The sequence below is a fragment of the Pinus tabuliformis genome, chromosome 2_1 (assembly GCF_031772625.1).
Source record: "Pinus tabuliformis cultivar Carrire ecotype Pingquan chromosome 2_1, CPIR1, whole genome shotgun sequence".
Lineage (NCBI taxonomy): Eukaryota > Viridiplantae > Streptophyta > Pinopsida > Pinales > Pinaceae > Pinus > Pinus tabuliformis.
The window spans coordinates 642753758-642775585 of NC_142299.1; the positions used below are offsets into that span (position 1 = coordinate 642753758).

The 21828-nt window shown below is 39.4% G+C and overlaps 1 protein-coding gene across 2 annotated transcripts in view; it reads right to left on the reverse strand.

The window, feature by feature from the left end:
- LOC149202209 (uncharacterized) overlaps positions 1-21828 on the reverse strand; it is a 511066-nt gene that overhangs the window by 204290 nt on the left and 284948 nt on the right. For both annotated transcript variants that reach the window (XM_089403126.1, XM_089403125.1), the window contains exon 9: positions 21540-21613. In XM_089403126.1, coding sequence (XP_089259252.1) covers positions 21540-21613 — 74 coding nt within the window. The remainder of the gene's footprint in view (positions 1-21539; positions 21614-21828) is intronic.

Consider the following 21828-nt stretch of genomic DNA (forward strand, 5'->3'; position numbering starts at 1 on the left):
TCTTTATGCAACCGCACTACTGATCCGGGTTCCTCGGCTAGAAACCCTCGGTAGCAACTCCTCTGCCCTTGCTCTCTCAGGTAGTGTTCTGACTACAGTACCTCACTAGCTCCACTCTGCAAAATTCCTGCAACCTTCTAAACCCCAACAACTGCCTCTCTGTGGACTGCGTCAGCCCTGGGAGGCCCTGCGTCAACCCTCTAGCCCTCTGCGTTAGCAACGCTGGCCTTTCTGAGGCTCTGTGCAGCTCCCGGCTACCTCTATGTGGCCTTGGCTGGCTCTACATCACGCTCGTTAGCTTCTGCGTTGCTTAGAAACAGAGTCTGTCACCTCGGGACAGTTGTTTTTTGCTGCTATTGCTCCGCTCTGCTGATGTCTTTTAGTCCTCCTGTGATCTGCAATCACGCTCTAATACCATGATGAAGTTTCTAAGTTTACTTATTTAGAAACCCTCCATGCACTTTATCTGATTTATTCCTACCTACTTGTTATTTTCCTTAACAAGTTATTTACAATGTAAATACTGAAAATAAACACTAGTGCATACTCAACATATTACAGATCAGCAACTAAAAAGAAATAGAAACAAACACACTATATGACACCATTATTTTTGGACTAATGTCCCCGGAAAAACCCAATGTGGGAAAACCGGTGCAGCTATCTGAGGGTTTTCTTATTAAGCAATATTAGAGTACAATCTAGGTGTCGAAACTGGCCTACCCAATAGAGAATTTCCTTAGCAGTAACAGCTTTCGATTTCTGGCAAATCTACTAGCTGAAACCCCAGATAATCCTTCCGACAGCTACTCAGTAACAACTTGCCCCAAAAACCCCAGCGTCTGCCCAATCTGGACTGCATTAGCCTCTCCTAGCCCAGTGTTGGCCGTGCGTCAGCCCCAGGAGGCCTTGCGTCATCTCTCTGAGCCTCTGCGTCAGCGACGCTGGCCTCTCTGGTGCTCTGCGCAGCACTTAGCTACCTCTGCGTGGCCCTACGTGAGCACTCGCTGCTCCTACGTCAATTTCTCTAGCTGCTCTGCTGCTTTCGCGGCACTATCTTTGCCTCTTTGTCTCTCTGTACTCAATGCCCCTTAGCTGCTCTCCGATCACTAATTCTATCTCTTAGCAAACCCCGCTCTAGAGAATAGAATGACTGATCACTCTGAAGTATTCTCCAAGTGACCCTCAGGCCTCCTCTTATACTTTTCCTATTGACATATCAACGGCCGAGATTAAGTCCCTAATCAACAGCTAAAGATTAGATCTGGCTTGATCCATGTCTTTTGGACCACTCTAACACAGATTCATATTAATACACATTAATATTTTATTTTCCCTAAGTTTAGACTTAGGGACTCCATTAAAAATAATAATTATTTTAATATCTCTTGATCTGTTTAGAATCTGCCCAAACCCTTTCTAGGTATTGGAGATCTCATGTGCCCCAAGCTCTCCACCAAATTTCGTGGCTAGAGCACATCCGATGCTACCCCAAATCAACACGGAAGGCCTAGATCATGAAGCATGGCACAGACAACTTCTACAATAGAGCAATTCTTCCTTTCAGCCACACCATTCTGCTCAGGAGTGTATGGCATTGTAGTCTCCCTCTTAATGTCAACGTCTCTGCAATAATCTTGGAATTCATTGGATTCATACTTGGTCCCATTATGAATCCTCAATATCTTGATTTTCTTCCTGGATTGGTTTTTGATCAAGGCTTTGAAATGTCGAAACCAGGTGAACACTTCATCCTTCTTCTTCAAGAAATAGATCCAGGTCTTGTGAGAATAATCATCCACAAAGGTGAGATAATATAAGTATCCTCCCAAGGAGTTTACGGGCATCGTACCAGATATGTCGGAGTGGATCAACTGCAATATGTCTGTGGTCTTGCTATTACTTGAGGGGAATGGTCCCTTTGTAAGTTTTCCTTCGACACATCCAGGACATACACCTTCATGCTCTACTTTTAACTCGGCATACCTGTCACCATCTGTCTCACATTAGGTAGGGCCTTATAATGAAGATGGGCGAATCTCTAATGCCATACTCCAGATTGTAGAGATGTGTCACAAGACATGGCCCCCAATGGACTTCCTCCAACTTGATACAAAGTGTCAACCCTGAACCCAAGAGTAAAAGCATCTTTAAAATTTCTTTTCCAAACACATACCTTTCCATCGATAAAAGCCACCTTGAATCCTTTATCTTCCATTGCTGAAATGGACACCAGGTTCTTCTTGAGATCGGGTACATATAGTACTTCTTGCAAATGAATAGTGTTACCTTGATTCAATTGAAGGGTAACATTCCCTACTCCCTTCACGGGATAGGTGGCATCATCTCCAAGGATGATCTCCAAGTTTGTCTCCTTTTCTATCAGATTAGAGAGGGCTTCCTTGTATCCGGTGAAGTGCCTTGAGGCACCACTATCAATTAGCCAATTTCCCAAAGTGTCCGGAGGAGAGGCAGTGGAGAGGGCCGATATAAGATAGTACTCTTTTTTCTTATTGTTAACAACATTGGATTCATCATACCTGGAGTTTCTTGATTTCTTGGAGGGTTGATCGTTTCCTTGATGTCCCACATTCCTTTTTCCTTTGCCATTGGACCTACCATTCCTTTGATCGTTGTTATTGAAGATGCCCCTGGAGTTGTTAGGGAGGTGTATCCCTTCTATTAAGACACTCCCTTGCATAGTGGCCAAACTTATTGCAAACAAAGCACCTGCCCTTTCTTCCTCCCTTAGATCCAGGCTTTCCATGGAAATGCCCTTTAGACACTTCATTATTCCTCCTTTTGGCATGAGCGGAGAATGCAGTGGGGTTGCTTCTATTAGAAGGCATTTCTTGCTCCACCATTCTTGTTTCTTCTTGAATGCATCTCGACATCAATTCGTCAAACCCTGGAATTCGATCATTGTTGAGTATAGTGGTTCTAAATACATACCACTCAGGTGGGAGTCCTCCAAGGGTAGTGAGAGTAAGTTCCCTGTCAGGAATGACTTCTCCAATCGAGAGCAGATCATTCTTGATCTCAGTAATTCTCAAGAAATAGGATTGCATGTCCTCGTCCTTGCCCCTCTAAATAACCTTCAACTTATTCTTGAAAAATAGAATTTGACTAGCATTACTAACCTTGAAACTGTCAACCAACCTGTCGTATATCTCCTTGGAGGTCTTCAATTCAAAGTTATAGGCCACCAGATGTTTGTCAATAGAATCCCTGATAATCTTCTTCGTTTTGACTTTAGCCCTGTTGTACTTGGTCTTCGTAGCAGCCGGTGCATTTGAGGTAGGCTCAGGGATTTTACCCTGCACATAAGCCATCACTTCCTTCTCATCCAAGGTCAAATCAGGAAACATCTTCCATCCATGATAGTCAGATTTATCATGGAGCTTGTCTTCAGCCAGGAAGTAGGATGAGGAACCCATTGAATCTTTTGTCCTTGTCCAATTGTCTTTGGTGATTGCTCTTTCACTATTGCTTGGGCTTTGTTTTCACCTCAGCTTTGATACCATGTTAATTTTAGGCAACAACGGTATGTTCCAATGTTGCATGACTTGTACTCGTATAAGACTCGACAAGGCATCGACTTGTCTACTCGTATAAGACTCAGGGACGACCCTTATAAGACTCGTCAAAATACAAAAGAAAACTTAAAATGTGGTAAATTTTAAGCACAAAAAAGAAACTAATGACAATTCCAATCCTTAATAGTTATAAAAACCAAAATATATGCAATAATTCATAACATCATCTCATATCCATAAAAGTACAACATAACATATTCAATATTTGTAAGCAAAACATTTAGATACTGAATAAGAAAATCTTGATGGCCTTTTTTGGCCCTGTCCATGCCCTCATAAATATATCCCATTGCAGGTTTCTCTCCATCCATCAATCTCAAGTCTTTCACAAGGGGCTCAGTGAAGCTGATAATCTTAGTCACTTTGTCCCACAAATATCAGCAAAGACAGATGTTTTCACAGACATTGCTTCCAGTTTTGTGCTATCTTTCCAGAATACCCATTTTTGGCTACAAAACATTCTTCTCAAAGCTTGGTACTCATACAAAAGGCTTTGGAGGGAAAGAAAGTTTGTAGCAAACCGTGTGACAGTTGGGCGACTAAGCTCACCTTGTGTGAATTCCCTCATAAGGTTCAACACCCAAGCATGTTTATAAATATACTTGGTAATATGCTAGCATTCTTGCACAATGTCTTGCACCCACTCCAACTTCCCAATGTTCTCTAGCATCAAGTCTATGCAATGGGCAGCGCATGGAGTCCAAAAAATTGTGGGATATTTGGCACAAAGCAACCTTCCAGATGCCACATAATTTGCTACATTGTCCGTGATTGCTTAGACAACATTTGCAACACCAACTTCTTCTACCACATCAGCCAACAATGAAAAAATCAAATGTGCATCTTTTACATTTGCAGATGCATCAATGGATTTTAGGAACATGGTTCCTTTAGTGCAAGCTACACCAAAATTTATTATTGTTCTACCCCACTGATCTGTCCACCCTCTGATATGTCCACCCATCAGACATAAGTGTACAACCTATAGATTTCCATGAGCTTTTAATGCTCTCCAATTGTTCCTTGACACACTCAAGCTCCTCATCTAGCTCTTCCCCCCTAAGTGCATTATAAGTTGGGGCTTTGTATCCAGGGCCAGCACATGCAATGGTATCCACCATGCGCTGATAAAAATAAGACTTTGCATAGTTGAATGAATCACTGTTATGGTACCAAAACCTCCTCACTACCATATCTCCCTCCTTCCTCTTCTTATCATTGAAACTGTCCAAGGTTGGTTGAGATCTAGGAGTTGTTCGAGAACTGAAGAAAGAAGAGGTTATACTCTTGTTTGCGATAGTAGTTGAAGAGGAGTTACCAATACCTGGACTTTGAAACTATGTTTCACTCTGAGATGAAGATCTACCTATCCCAACAATCTCATCCTTCCTTAGTGCCTGCATAGAACTTGCTTCTTTAATGGATTCCAAAGCAGCTACCATTTCAGTAGTGACTTCATGAGGCAAACTTTGACAACATCCCACACCATGCCCAAAAATTCTGGCTAGGTGGTATTTCAGCCTGTTTATGCCTGCATGCATTGTGGCATTGCAACAATTGCACTTGATATTGTGGTCATTACCGGGAATGATTTGTTGACCATGTGCCCATGCTGAATCACGAGATTGTCTGAAACCCTTTGGTGGCATGGTAACAAAATCTGGAAGAAAAAAAAATAAATTTAATTTTTTTTTGGTTTCGATTTTTTTTTTAATTTGCAATTTTTCTTGGTTGTGTGGCTGAGACCCTGTGTGGCTGAGAAACTCAGCCACATAGGGTCGTTGTGTGGCTTAAAAATCAGGCACCTGTGGCTGCATTTCTCAGCCACACAGCGGCCCTATGTGGCTGAGAAACTCACCCACAGGCATTCCCAATCAAAAAAATATTTGCAAACATTAAAAAAAAAAAAAAAAACAAAACAAAACAAAACAAAAACAAAAACAAAACCAAAAATAAATACATGGAAAACATTCTAACTAGGTTCATGAAGCCTACCTGAAGCTTAGTCTAATCCGATGAAGCCTCCTTTAGCCTCCTCCAACAGCTCCTTCACGCTCTTTTAGCTTCACTCTCAAGTTTCAACACTCACACAAATTAGCCAAACACTCAAATGACAAGTGAATGAGAAATAGAAGGGAGAGAGGTGCTTATAAAAAAAAAATTTCCCTCCAATTTCCTTTTTCCTCCACCTCATTTCCAAAAAATAAAAATAAAAATAAAAAATAAAAATCGAATTTTTGGATAGTTTGGGGGTTTTGCTGCCCAAAGGGTCTTATAGGGATCTGATGAGAGTCTTATAGGCTACCCGCAGGTTTAATGCGGGTAGCCAGGTCTTGTAAAAAACCCGCCGATGAAGGGTAAATAACTCAGGTTTAATGAGGGTCACCCGTCGTCCATTCTGACGCGTTCTTACCCGCGGGTTTAACAAGAGTGGTGCTTCACTAGTATGTTCTATGCTTTAGATCAATTTTACTTCAATTTATTTATTAGCCCAATATCAATATCCAATTTAGCAATCACATCAACACGATAGTAAAAGGCAGATAGAACATAAACATAAACAGTAGAAGACAAGCCAAGACAAGAGGACACAAAATGTGGCATTAGCTAGGGACAAACCCTAATGTGGGGAAACCCTTAACCAACTCTTCTTTAGTCTTCAATAGTTCAGCAGAGTGAGATAGTACAATTTACAAATTCTGATAATTTAGAACAGCAACAAAAGAGCCCTGACCAGAAAAGTCAGCACTGGTCAATAGGGCAGATTTGATCCTTAAAGATTCAGTTAACTTCAGTCAACTTCGGCCTCCAAACAACAAGATGACACAATCCTCAAAACAGTCAAATTTAGCCCAATCAAAGTCTGGTCAAACCGTTAACCTACGATCAACGCTAACCATAGTCAACGCTGGTCAAACAGTCAACAGATTGCCTCGATTTTTGTGCCCAAAAATGCAGCCCGCCCAATCAGAGATAACCCTCACAAAGATGCAGTCAAACAGGATAACTCTTGGTCAACGTAGCCCAAAACAACCTTCTGAAAATTCAGTCAAACTTGGTCAATGCTGAAACAGAGAATGCCTTCCTTTTCTTTGCACATGTGGAGAGACAAGCTGCCTAGAAATTCGTACCCAATCAGATGAGGAGAGAGAGAGAGATGTGTGAAGATGAGTGTGTCCAAATGAGGATGAGGCATCATGTATTTATAGGCTAACGTTGAGGATGAATAGACGTGACTATTGGGCTTTTGACCCTACATTAGTTTGTTGGCCAACCTTGACAATTTGTCCACAATATAAATAAATTCATATATTCATTTGTACATGTCAGAATCGAATGATCCTCGTCACTTAGAACTTTCTCACCCATATTTTATTAATACACATTAATATTTTTATTTTCCTAAATTTAGACTTAGGAACCCATTAAAAATATTAATTATTTTAATAACTCCTCATCCAGGTGGAATTTCTCCAAACGATTTCTGGGTCTTGGAGATCCCATGTTCCTTAGCCTCTCCACCAAATTTCATGGCTAGAGCACATTCGATGCTACCCAAAATCAACACTCCCTCTTAGCGAGGAATGTGCTCTAGCAATGCTTCACCATAGAAGCACCACACTAATCCTCCGCATCGGTCCTCTGTGCTGATGCTTGGCCTGCTGCCCCACATCCACTACACTGTCGCTTCCTGTATTGTTGCCCATGACACTGCGACTGCCACAGCTACATCTGTACTACAGCTCCCTGTCAACATGCTGCATCATGTTGCCCATAACACTGCCACTGCTAACTGTTGCACTGCAACTCAGTGATCAAGAAGTAAGTAACTGATTTCACCCAAACACTGACATCTTGGTCATTCTGGAAGCCTCGTGATGCTGAAGCTACCTCAACTGCTGTAATGTGCTCCCTCTGCTGCCACTGCACTGCTGCAAACTCTTCTGTGCCTCTCGCACTGTCGCAACCTCCATTGCGCTGCTACTAAGTTCTACACTCTAGCACTGCCTTGTCGCTCCATCACACCTTGCTCCACCCGACACCTGTCATTTTGCTACTGTCATTAAGGGCTCTCGTAGTCATATGTGATCCAAGAGATTGGGCACCTCAAGGATCCTGCGCCTTTCTATAGTCCTCTCGACTACAACTCCAAGTCTCCCCACCTCTTCTCTAGAGGTGCATGAGCACTCATGGCACAATCATCATCAGTCTTGACATCCTTCTCCGCCTTTGCTGGAGCAGCCTTTGAGTTGGAAGCTTCTCCCTTGCCTTTCTTCCTTGGGCACTGAGAGGCATAATGTACCAGCTCCCCACAATTGAAGCACTTGACCTTGCAGATGTCTTTCTTCTTCCTCTTCTGTACTCCTTGTTGTCCCACTGATGCGCGAGTTGCATCCTCCTCCTCCTTGGTTCGAACTCCCTTACCACTACTCCCTGCCTTGGTCAATCTCCTAAGCTCTTCCCGTCGAAGAGCTGCCAGCATTTCCTCCCAATTGGGGAGAGTTGTTCTGCCCGAAATGCTTTGGACAAACGTCTCTCACTCCTTGGAGACTACATTCGGTGCAGTCCTGCCCATGAACTCTGGATCCGGTGTAGACCCCACGGAAGTAAGCTAGTTGCAAATTCCTTGCAACCTGAGAATGAATGGATCTATCTCCTTTCCTTTCTGCATCTAATATGACCTCAGCTGATTCCCCAATAACATCTTCCGCTGACGGAAGAGCCCTAGTATAAGGTGGTCAGGGTCTCCCACATCTCCCTTGCTATTGACTTCTCAGTGATATGTGGCATTACATGATCCTTGACCCTGTTAGGATCATGCATTTCGCCTTCGCCTGGACGTCCTCATACTTCTCATTTGCATCAAGGTCAATTAGGACAACTATTGTTTTCATGGCATAGTCCTTGATGCGATGTTTATCCAAGATTGCTAGGCTCCTAGCCTTCTAGATGAAAAAACCCCCCCAACCTGTCTTGATCCCTCAATCCATTCACTACCATCTCTGCTCCTCTTCTCTAGACTCCCTCTGAGTCCTGATTTCCCTCTCGGAAATACTTCGGCCAACTATAGAATCACTCCTTTCCAATTCTCCTTTGCAGCTGCAACCCGAATCTACATTTCTTGGCTAGAAATCTGTCGAGGTAGTGCTTCCCTCTGCTTTGGTTCAGTCTCCTTGGACACTGTTTTGCACTGACAGAAACAGCGTCCCACCAGCTCCTCAAATCGAAATCTTCTCAGCTCCCTTGGCCCCGACAACTGAAGAATCTGAGCCCTTCTGGCTCTGCGCAATCACAGTGAGAGCTAGATCGACTCCTCCTGGCCACTACGTCAATCCTTCCTGGCTCAGAAAGATGACTTGGGACCGCTTAAGCCTAGTCTGCCCACCTTTGCCTCTGCGCTGGCCTGGACAGCTGACGCAGCTATTGTGTGGGCTCCTCCTAGCTACTACGTCACCTTCACCTGGCTCAGAGTGCTGACGCAGGCACTGCGTGAGCCTTTGCGTCACCTTCTCTGCATTGCATCACTCCTCCTTGTACATCTCTGGCTACCCGAAGAGGAGAATGCACATGTGATGTTCATCATCACTACCTCTCAATCAAAGAGTACATCCCTATTCTTCCTTAATCTTGAGAATAGAATCTTACTCCTTATTTATGGAGACTCCTTTTGCTCCCTCAAACCAGAGGAGATTCTTTCCTTCCAATAACGAAAGCCAACATCACAAGCCTTCTAGCTTGTCTTCATCAGAGTATCAACTACAATTCTCCATAGCTACATGGTTCCCTCTTTTCTTTGCATCTCTTGCATCGAGCCTGCTTCTTTTCGAGGTATCATGGAACCATCTCCACTCTTCGTTCTTGTGACAAGATCCAGGTCATCTCTCTTGCTCATCACTTTCTTCTTCAATCATGAAGGCATTGCATTGGGCCTTCCCAATCTTCAATCTGAAAAGTGATCTTTCTTGACCTTCAAGTTATCTTCTTGTATAGCTACCCTTTCAATCTCAAGATGGACTCATCTTGACTTTACAATTGTCAGGTACCAGACATTCTCAACATTCTTCGTTCATACAGTTGAACTTGCCTCAAATTGTCATCATGTATTCTTGCAACAAGCTTTTCTTGGTAGCCAAAAATAATATGTTAGCCAGATAATCAAACCATAAATGAAATAGACTTACCTTACCATGGTGACCTTCTCGTACCATCAACATCCTCATCGACCATCTCCGCTTGAACTTTCCTTCTTGCATCAGTGTGCCCAAGGATCGAACTTGATTACCAAGTTACAATCTTTCTTTCGAAGATTATACTAGATGTTAATCAATATCAAATGCATATTCTCGAGAAAGTCCTAATCTTCTATACATTCTTAATTAAGTCATATCCTATTCCTTTCTAGCATCATTATTACTTAAGCATATCTTTATAATTAACCTCATTTAATAATATTCTTGCATATATGAATCTTATCTAAAATTTACTTTTCAACATACATTCCTATGCTTTCATCCAATCATCTAGATATCCATATATCTCACAAAAAGTTTGCATCCTAACCCATTGCAACCTTTCATCCCTTCTTACCAATATGTTTCCACATTACATAGAATACATACTATTCATGTCATGATGCTTTTCCCAAGGACTTTCTAAGATGATCGTCCTTCATGGATCATAATGATCCATTTAAGCAAGATGACAATCTTTAACATAATCTAGATGAACATTATGCAAAATAGTCTAACATTATCTCCTAGATGATCTCTATTGAATTCCAAACATGCTACTATCATATGCTTCTATCCTATGATGTTTATGCAAAACATAACATCTAAAGAGAAATCAACATTCATAAAGAACCTAGAAGTCAGTGAACCTTCTTTCATTAGTAAAGATACTTCACTTCTTCCTTCTTTGCCTTCTTCTCAGGTTCTCCCACTACTTCATCTACATGAGTTTCACTTCTATCCTTTCTCTTATTGTTCTATTGATTTGGACAATCCCACTTATAATGTCCAAACTCATTGCACTTGAAGCATTGCACCTTGGACTTGCCAAACTTTCCTTTCTTAATCTTCTTGACTTGGGCTACAAAGGCTTGAGACTGCTTATCTAATCCAATGTCATCCTTGACCTTGTAAAGGGATTTGAATGCTTCTTGGAGTATACACTTGTTGCAAAGTTGCTCCATTCTCGCGGCAATGCATTTAGAACACATACGGTCACCTCAAAATTAGTGATGGGTTCCCCAAGTCCTTGAAAATGGTCTCTTAACTTAAACACTCTTATGAGGAAGGATGCCATATCCTCATCCTTCGATTTCTTCATTCTATATAGCTTGTTCCATAATGAAATCTGTTGACCTATTATAATTATACTTATAAAGTACAAATTTACTAGCTTGTCACACATTGCCTTCGAAGTATTTAGGTTTGCCACAAATGGAACAAGAGAATCCTCGATTGATTCAACTATGATCCTTTGATCTCTTAATTCCCCTTTCTTGTACTTTGCTAGCTCTTGTGTGAGTATCAAGTCAATCCTTTTCTTCCATGCTAGATAGTTTGAAGCCCTGATGAGCTTATTGCTCTCCTTGCAGAAAGAACCTACATGACTTGAAGATTCAACCATTATGAGATAGTGTGATACTTGAATAATATCTCCAACCTTCTTGATCTCTTCAAGACCTTTAGAAAGTTCTTGATGATGCCCTTGAAAGATGTTCCCTAGGATTCCTCCACTAACAGCTTCCAATATTGATGCCTCACAAAAAGACTTCCCTTTCTGCAAGATCAATACCCTCCCTGCAGGATGGATGTCATTTTGATCTTCTTCAATGTAGAAACCCTAGATTAGAAGGGTCTTCTACCAATGAGCCTTTAACCAAATCCCTTCAAGAGACAATCTTCTTCTTTTAGGCCTTGGGAGCTTCCTTTCCCTTGATGAACAATTCTTTCGTGTATCTTTCTGACTACCTTACTTACTTACCTTAGCTCTGATACCATGTTAGAAAAATGTAACGTGGCAACTTATTAAACTCATTTTCCTTGACATTGATACTTGCTTGTGAATCTTAGTTATCTTCTTTATGTTCTTTTAGTTAGATTTGTTCATAAAACAATATCAACAAACAATAACAACAAAAGAGGACACAGAGGTAGGCTCTCAGCCAGGGCAAAACCCCTCCAAGGGGAAAACTCGAAAGCTCTTATTTTCTTAGAATCTGCTTCAAATGAGATACAAAGACCCAATCCCTAGACCAATTCCTTCTAGTACCAAGTCATCCCTTCCTCAAGTCCTTCTTGAATCTGCACCAGACTGCTACACACTGCAACTCGATCTACCAGCTACAGCACTGCTACTCGACTTGGAAGTTCAACCTGCAACTTTGGCCTGCAATTTCGGCCCTGCAACTCCTAAAGAAACCCTAATTTGACCTCCTTCTAGGACCTTCCAAGAGAAAGACAACTCTTCCTAAGGTCAGCGAGGTCTGGATAGAGTTTACTTCCTTCTAGCTAATAGTTTTTGCACTTCATCCTACTACAACTCAGCCCTGTAACTTTGGCCACTTCACACAACCCAGAAATTTCGCACGTGTGAGAGAGATAGAGCCCAAAAACCAAGAAATTTCATCCTTTCTTCCTTCTTCTTGACCTTAGCTCTCCTTCTGGCAGCTACCCAACTATAGATCAAACTCTCTTTCTTGTAGATCAAACTTGTTAGTTTATCTCCAAATGAAGTCGAAATGCTCTTTATATAGCCTTCTCAAGGAGTCGAATTCCCTCCTTTAGGCCGACTTGAGGATCCTAGAATCGACTTGTACTATTGGAGATTCCAGGACTTTCTAGACTCAAAAATAATTCTTTTTACAATTACAAATTTCCCCGAAGGGTCTTATAAACATGATGTTGACTCCATTGACTTCATGACAATAAATCCCAAGACCCAACAAACCTTAGAAGCACGAAGAACATGCTTTTACCTAGAATACCATAAATAATAAGCATGAAAGTCGTGCTTTAATAATAATAATTTTTCTTTTCTTTTTCTTGTTTGTTGCATAGGATACATATTGAAATGAGTACAATAATTATGAAGACTGAAACTAGTTACATTTCTCAACAACTCAGTCTGCAATTAGGAGAAAACTTAAACGGAGAGGGCAGGGATCAGAGTGACAGCCCTTGCCCTGAGCGTTGTCGCATTCTTGTGTACAATTTGAGCGACAACTTACCTTAAGTCATAACCATTACTTATTCATAATCATAAAACACTTAAATCTTTGTTGAGGTAAAAACATGAAAATAAATAACATTTGTAATACATGGCCATTTTATACAAGTGACATGTGACAAATCTAATATAAATGTTAAATCAGATATGAAGGGTTTAATCCACCGTAACCCACTAGGAGCATCAAAACATGTTAGAGTATGGTGCATTACACTGTGTGAGAAAGATATATAACAGTTAGAAGACCACTATTAAATATGGTCATTTTATTTCCATTCCATATTTGGAGGATTTGATAACTCATTTGGAGTAGATTTGAGAGACATTTTCTACAAACTCATAACAAGTGTTTGCAAGACCCATTGGCGCATGATTGGATCATTTCCCAAGGAGGCCGTGAGCATTTTGGGTCCCTCATTTTCTGCAAGGCTGAGTTCAATTGAGAGCTTCACATAAAGCTAGGTTGTTGGCCTATTAAGGCTGATTCTCCCCTTATAAATTTCAGATTTCGAGGAGGTCTCATTAGCTATTTTGCTTGCCAAATTTTCACATTGTACAAGAAGGAGAATCTAGCTCCTATAGTTCTGATTGTGTAAAAGTTTCTCCTTCATCTTTTGGGCAACCTTTTAAGGCCTTCTCCTCATTGTAATACCTCTAATAAAATAATCTTCTTGGGCTTGAGGGAGCTTGGGATTCATCCCATGGTATCCCACCTCCTCATTTAGAAGGAGGACTCTTGTGGGTGGATTGATTTTCATTCTTAACTTTCACAATTTAGTTTCTCTTGCATGCACTTTCCATTTTCTAATACTCATTCACACATGGTAAATTTTGGGAATTAACACAACCTCAAAACTCCATTTCATTTACTAAATTAAGTTTGCTACATTTTTACTTGAGCTTTGCATCCTTCATTTCATTGTTGCTTTGAGCTACAAGTTAACACTTTGAGAAAATCTTTCTTTACATGCAAGCACTTTACATTCTTGGCAAGCTTTGATTTAGTTTATTAATTCATTTCCATTAAGCTTGGTAAATTGTTTTATGACTACTTCAGTACATGCTTCATTTTTGTCAACTTTTGCTATATTCATGTTTTAAGTATTTTTGATATTTCCTTGGAGCATTATATTGTCATTGTCTACTTGAAACAATTTATTTTTCAAGCAATTTACTTGCATCCCTTTAATTCACTTGCTCACATTACGCTACCATTTTTTTAGCGTAGAAGTCATTGGTGCAATTTTACTTTGGGTATTTCATCATTTATGGAAGCATTACCATCAAGATTTCAAATTTGGAGGGAAAGTAACTGAATGCATCTCACTTAGGCACATTTTATTGCTAATTGGCACTTATAAAATTAACCTCCAACTTAAGTTGTTGTATAGACTTTAGGGACCCTCCACCCTTATTGACTCCTCATCTTGAGATCCGGATTTCCGAGCAAGGATGGGGTCTAGGGACCAGAGTTCAATTGAAACTTTGCTTTAGAATACAACTAATAAAATAAACCAAGAGCATCTCTACATCACATTTTCACTTTACTTGCAATACAACTCTCCTATGTATGCTATCTTGAATTTATTTGAGTTTTATTTGCAAATATTATCTTTTTCTCGAGAAGCATCTGTTTTATATTGCAACTATTTGAATCTTTTACTTTTGCAACTATTAGCTTTCTTGTACTTGGAATATCCTTCGTTGGTGCAACTCTATTTTCAAATTATTTCATATACTTGTTGCTTTGATGGTTATTTAGCTCATGAGTAATTGATGTCATTATCTTGTCATTTCAGCATTTACTTTCGAATACTATTTCCTTTATAGTTGCAATTGATGTTTATATGTTCATCTTGGTTTAACATTTGATTTTGCAGGATTCTCTATCAATGTATCTTGATTTTCATTTCGAGCAAGCAATTGTCATTTTCTTTGAGGCACTAGTCTATACTTTGAATACGTCATTGAATAATGCTCATATATTGTATGCTTGTTAAGATCTTGGAGTCAGGCTATTTTTGATAAGCATCTCCCTCTAACTTTAGTCTCCTAGAAATTCACTTTTCCTTTATTAACTTTCCATTAGGAACCATCCCCCTTAGCTTTAACTAGGAGAGAGCTTAAACGGAGAGAGATGGGAATAGGTGACAACCCCATCTCTTAGTTTTGCCACCAAGACACACCTTGTGGAGTCTAGGTTTTTTTCTCACTAACTTAGGTGTGTGTGTAAGGCGGAAAACAGGATGCAATTGTAAATCTGTACCTTGTGGGGTCTAGGTCTTTTTCTCACTAACTTATCTGTGTGTGCAAGGCGGCAAACAGGATGCAATTGTAAATCTGTACCAAAATCCTATAGAAAATAGGAAATTGATTCTCAGGGAAAAGTTGAGGACCATTAAGATGCATAATGGTGAAGACATCGTATCCTACCTCACCAGAGTTTAATTTGCCAGGGACGAGTTGGTTGCACTAGGAGATAAGCCAAGTGATGACGAGTTGGTGCAAGTGGCCCTAAATGGGTTTCTAAGCAATGGGATGTGTTCTTCCAAGTGACCAATGGATGAGATACACTACCAGGTTGGGATCGCCTATGGAGTGATTTCACATAGGAGGAGCTTAGGCTTAGCTCGGTTAATGGCAGTAGCAGCAGGAACAACAAAACTTTGAAGGTTGCGAAGGAGCAAGAAAAGGGAAGGTGAAGAAAGGTTCTAACAAGGGATCAAGCTCAAAAGGAGAAAAGAAGAAGAAAGGCTTGAGTAAGGTCAAGTGTTTTGGTTGTGGTCAACTAGGACACTATGTAAGCCAATGTCCTAACACCGGAAGAAGGGAGAAAAGAAAGGGAGGCAGATAACAACTTCCTCGGATGTTAAGGATTTGTCTTCGAGGCTAGAGGACAAATTCGCTCTCATAGCTTGCCTCTTTAACTCTACATCCATAGGTATCTGGTATACCGCTAGTGGAGCGTCAGCACATATGACGGAAGTTAAGAGAATATTTTTTCCAATTATAAGGAAGAGCAGATGGAATTCCAGATCCAAATGGGAAACAATACTAAATGTACTCTAGTTGGGAGAGGTACCATCAACATTAAGAGGGAGTCAAGCAAGTGTACTAGTGTTACAAATGTCTTGCATGTGCCAGGTTTTGGCATCAATCTGATTTCAGTTTCTGTCCTACAGGACCAGGGATATGATGTCTATTTCGTGGGGCAGAAGGTGTACATCAAACACCAAAGTTGGAAGAAGGTAAAACGGGTTAGGGTTTGAAGCAACAACTTGTACATGTTCTAGATCGATTCTCCAAAGGCACTGATTAGTAATAGCAGTAGCAGACACTAGGAGAGTTATGGCATAGGAGAGTGGGACACCTACATCATGGAGCACTCAGGTTGCTCAAGGAGACCATGACAGGAATCCCACAATTTAGCACGGAACATGACAACGTGTGCAGAGAGTGCGTGCCTGGGAAATCTACGAAAGCAACATTCCTAAGGAGTGACAGTAGAGCTAGTGGTGTTCTTCAATTGATACACTCAGATATATGTGGCCCATTGTATACTAGATCTCTCAGTGGTTATGAATATTTCATAACCTTTATCGACGACTTCTCCAGGAAAAACTACAACTATTTCTTGAAGACAAAGGATGAAGTCTTCAATTGCTTCCAAGAGTTTAAGGCTCTTGAGGAGGACATAACAAGTAGAAAGATCAAGTTGATTTGGACAGACAATGGAGGCAAGAAAACATATAAGGCATTCACAGGGTTCTGTGTGAAGGAGGGCATCAGAAGAGAGTGGACAAATCCATACAAACAACGGCAAAATGCAGTGATGGAAAGGAAGAACAGGACAATAGTTGGAGCAGTGAGAGCAATGTTATATGACTAGGATATGCCCAAGTTTCCATGGGCAGAGGCATGTAGCACAACAGTGTACATTCAAAACAAGGCTCCTCACAAAGCGTTGGGGAAAATGACACCAAAAGAAGCTTTTACAAGGAAGAAGCCAAAGGATGGACACTAAAGAATCTTTCATAGTATAGCTTATTGTCACGTGCTAGATGACGAATGCACCAAGTTGGATCAGAGTGCATCAATATTGTACACAGATTTTCACTACTGCATAATAATAAAATCCCCCACCACTACATCGGTTTTCCCCAGTTAGATTTTTTTGGGGACAATTGTCCAAAAATAACAATGTCAATTTTATTGTGTGTGTGCTAGTATTTTCTCAGTGTCCAACGCTATTTATTTTCGCATTTTTATTTGTGAAGGTTGCAGTGTGATTAATTTGGTATTTGTCGTAGCAAATAAATTGTTAAATTAATTAACAATTAGAAGAATTAATTCCAATTGTTGCAATAGGATTTCAATTGTGGAATTTTTACATTTCAACCCTCATAATGACCTCCAAACTCCATATGCCCAAAGAGAATATTGGAACTAGTCATTATTGATTTTCTAAGTGCAATAGAGACTAGCACAATATTTCTGAAATAATGATAATTACTTTTCATGTTGGTCTTCTTTTAAATTATTCCAATATATCATTCAACAATTATACTTTAGAAATTCAACCATACAAGAACAGTAGAACAGTAGAGATCACAATGCAAAAAGAGAAGACAAGATTTAACCTAGGAAAACCAACCAAGGGGGAAATCCCAACAACCTTTCTAATAGAGAAATTCTTTTGTTCAACAAGAGACACACCCTAACCTATTGTCACACTTGGTCAACCCCTTCAAGTGAAGCCTCCCAATTTGATCCAAAAATTCGTTATGCTTGATCTAACATAGAAATTACGACCCTCCTACCGCTGCTAATTACCCTAGAATTCTGGCCCCTACAATTGACCAGAATTTTAGCCCCCTGCAACAGAACTACCCAGAAAAATTGCGAGCTAGAATAGAGAGAGAGAGTATCCACACATGTGAGATTGAGAGAGAGAGAAAGAGATGCAAATCGTCCTTTTTCATCCTCCTTGTCCTTCTTGATCTTTGTTAGGATGCCCAAAAATTGTTCTTCACAAGACAATGTGAATTGGTGCCTTGAGGAGGAGGTTGAATAGTCAATATATAGTGTTCTTCCTGGGTCGAATGTGTGTGACTCTGCCTGGGCCGACTTGACAACTTTGGAGACAAAAAATTACAATTTCAAAATTTGAATTCTCTAATTTTAAAAGTCGCAATGGTACTTTGACTCAAAATAAATTTTCTTTTGACTCTAGAATTTAAAATATCATTTACAAAAATTATTACAAGTACATCAAGTGGCCAGATATACATTGTGAAGGCCGACCATAGTTACAAATTCAACAATTCACCTCCAACTACCATAAAATATAAACTTAAGAAACCAACTCAATGTTTATTTTACTAAAGCTTATTCTCCATGTAATATTGAGTCTTCCTTGCATAGCTTTAGTAATCCTAACCCTAGAGATAACCACTTGTACTAGAGGAGAAACAATGTAAACTGAGAAGGGGTGTAGTAGTGGTGACAACAATCACCCCCATTAGTTACCTTGCAAGTTGCATTAACCATTAGTAGTTTGTGTTTCAAGTTCAATTTTTGATGGGTGACAAAGACTATAACATATGTGTCCATTTATGTAATCTCATCTCTCTCTGTCTGGTTTTCTATTCTTGTATCTGAGTATTTGCATTTTTGTTATGTGTCCATATAAATTATTATAGCGATCTATTAGGTGTTATCATTTCGTAGAAGTCTAATATGTTGAAGTTTCTAAGTTTACTTAGTTTAGAAACCCTTCATGCACTTTTTCTAATTTATTCCTACCTACTTGTCATTTTTCTTTAACAAGTTATTTACAAAGTAAATACTGAAAATAAACACCAGTGCATGCTCAACATATTACAGATCAGCAACTAAAAGAAACAAGAACAAACACACCACATGACACCATTATTTTTGGACCAATGTCCCCAGAAAAACCCAATGGGGGAAAACCAGTGTAGCTATCTAAGGGTTTTCTTATTAAGCAATATCAGAGTACAATCTGGGTGCCGAAACTAGCCTACCCAACAAAGAATTTCCTTAGCAGCTATACCTCACAGTTTGAGAGCAATCTCCTAGCTGAAACCTCGGAAAATCCTTCTGGCAGCTCCTCAGCACAAAATTGCTCAGCAACCCTAGCGTCTGCCCAATCTGGACTACATCAGCGCCTCTCTGTCTCACGCTGGCCCTGCGTCAGCCCCAGGAGGCCCTGCGTCAGTTTTCTGGGCCTTTGCGTCAGACACGCTGGCCTCTCTGGTGCTCTGTGCAACACTTGGCTGCCTCTGTGTGGCCTTGTGTGAGCCCTTGTTGGCTCTATGTCACTCTCCTTGGTTGTTGCGCTGCTCTCCCGGCACAATCTCTTCCTCTGTTTCTATGTACTCGATGCCCCTCAGTTGCTCTCCCGATCACTGATTCTATCTCTCTTAGCAAACCCCGCTCTAGAGAATAGAATGACTGATCACTCTGGTGTATTCTCCAAGTGACCCTCAAGCCTCTTCTTATACTTTTCCTGTTGACATCTCAACAGCCGAGATTAAGTCCCTAATCAACGGCTAAGATTAGATCTAGCTTGATCCATGTCTTTTGGACCATTCTAACACAGATTCATATTAATACACATTAATATTTTATTTTCCCTAAGTTTAGACTTAGGGACTCCATTAAAAATATTAATTATTTTAATATCTCCTGATCTATTTAGAATCTGCCCAAACCCTTTCTAGGTATTGGAGATCTCATGTGCCCGAACCTCTCCACCAAATTTCGTGGCTAAAGCACATCCGATGCTACCCCAAATCAACATAATATATGATAAAGATCATGTGATCGCCCTAACCAAGGTGTCAGCATCTTGCACACATCTAATAAAAGACAAAGACAATATCAAAGCACGAACCATAGCATTTGAGCATTGCAAAAATAGTAAGACAATACTTTATAAAACAAACACAAACCCTCGTTTAACAATAAGACTACATAGAGCTCCTAATAAATAAATAGATAAGATATTGGTTATAATATCATCAATACAAATGCTTTCTCACAACATGATCAAATTATCGCAAGTAATATTGGTTTGCTACTCACATTGTCATCTAACCTTTGTCAATGAAATGCTTTTCTAAGCATTAACTCTTTTCAATAAGTTTATTTGCTTGTCGTGAGAATGTGTGACACATTCGCTCTACTCCTTAAGAACATAAGGATATATTCTATCTAGCTTTATACTTCACGTTTTCTAGGTCGCAATAATCTACGATATGTCGTTAACTATTCTACATGTTTCTTTAACCCCTAAGATCAATTAACAAAAAAGTCAATCACCATTGCTATTAACGAAGAATACACATGCCTTTTAATGTCACTTGAGTAAATAGATAACTAACGTAAATGTTTGAAAGGATTTATTATCTGAAAGTGCAAAATGCACAACTATAATAGCATATATTTGTAAAGTTGATATTTCAAGTTGTATCAACCATTAGTAGTTTGTGGCTCAAGTTCAATTTTGATTGGTGACAAAGACTACACCATATGTGTCCATTTCAGTTTGCTACTCACACTATCATCTAACCTTTGTCAATGAAATGCTTTTCTAAGCATTAACTCTTTTCAATAGGTTTATTTGCTTGTCGTGAGAATGTGTGACACGTTAGCTCTACTCCTTAAGAACATAAGGATATATTCTATCTAGCTTTATACTTCACGTTTTCTAGGTCGCAATAATCTACGATATGTCGTTAACTATTCTACATGTTTCTTTAACCCCTAAGATCAATTAACAAAAAAGTCAATCACCATTGCTATTAACGAAGAATACACATGCCTTTTAATGTCACTTGAGTAAATAGATAACTAACGTAAATGTTTGAAAGGATTTATTATCTGAAAGTGCAAAATGCACAACTAGAATTGCATATATTTGTAAAGTTGATATTTCAAGTTGTATCAACCATTAGTAGTTTGTGGCTCAAGTTCAATTTTGATTGGTGACAAAGACTACACCATATGTGTCCATTTCAATAATCTCCTCTCTCCCAACCCTCTTGCTCTGGTTTTCTATTAATGTATTTGAGTATTCGCATTGTAGTTATGTCGCCATATAAATTATTATGGCAATCTATTAGGTGCTATCAATTTGTACAAGTCCTATATATGATAAAGATCATGTTATCACCCCAACCCAGGTGTCAACATCTTGTACACATCTAGTAAAAGACAAAGATAATATCAAAACACGAACAATACCATCTAAGCATTGCAAAAATAGTAAGACAACAATTTATAATACAAACACAAACCCTCGTTTAACAATAATACTACATAGAGCTCTTAATGAAAAAATGGATAAGGTACTGGTTATAATATCATGAATACAAATGGTTTCTCACAACATGATCCAATTATCGCAAGGAATATTGGTCTGCTACTCACACTGTCATCTAACCTTGTCAATGAAATACTTTTCTAAGCATTAATTGTTTTCAATAAGTTTCTTTACTTGTCATGATAATGTGTGACATGTTCCCTCTACTTCATTAACTCTTTTACATGTTTCTTTAACTCCTCTGATCACTTGATGAAAAATTTAATCACCTGTGCTATTAACAAAGAATACACATGCCTTTTAATGTCATTTCAGTAAATAGATATCTAACATATATGTTTGAAAGGATTTATTACCTGAAAGCGCAAAATGCACAACTATAACTGCATATATTTGTATAGTTGATATTTCGATTCACAACATATGTTACCTGCAATAAATTATTCCACGACCATATGGATTCAAAATAACTTTTAGATAAAATAAGTTATATTTCAACTGGAATATTTGTCTTTTATTGAGAAATCCCTTCTATTACAAGTTACAATTAAACAACAAAATATAGATGGGAAAATAAGCAATATTTAAAGAAAGAAAGAAATTAAATAATACGATTGTCCATAAATGTCCAAAACAAGATAATGT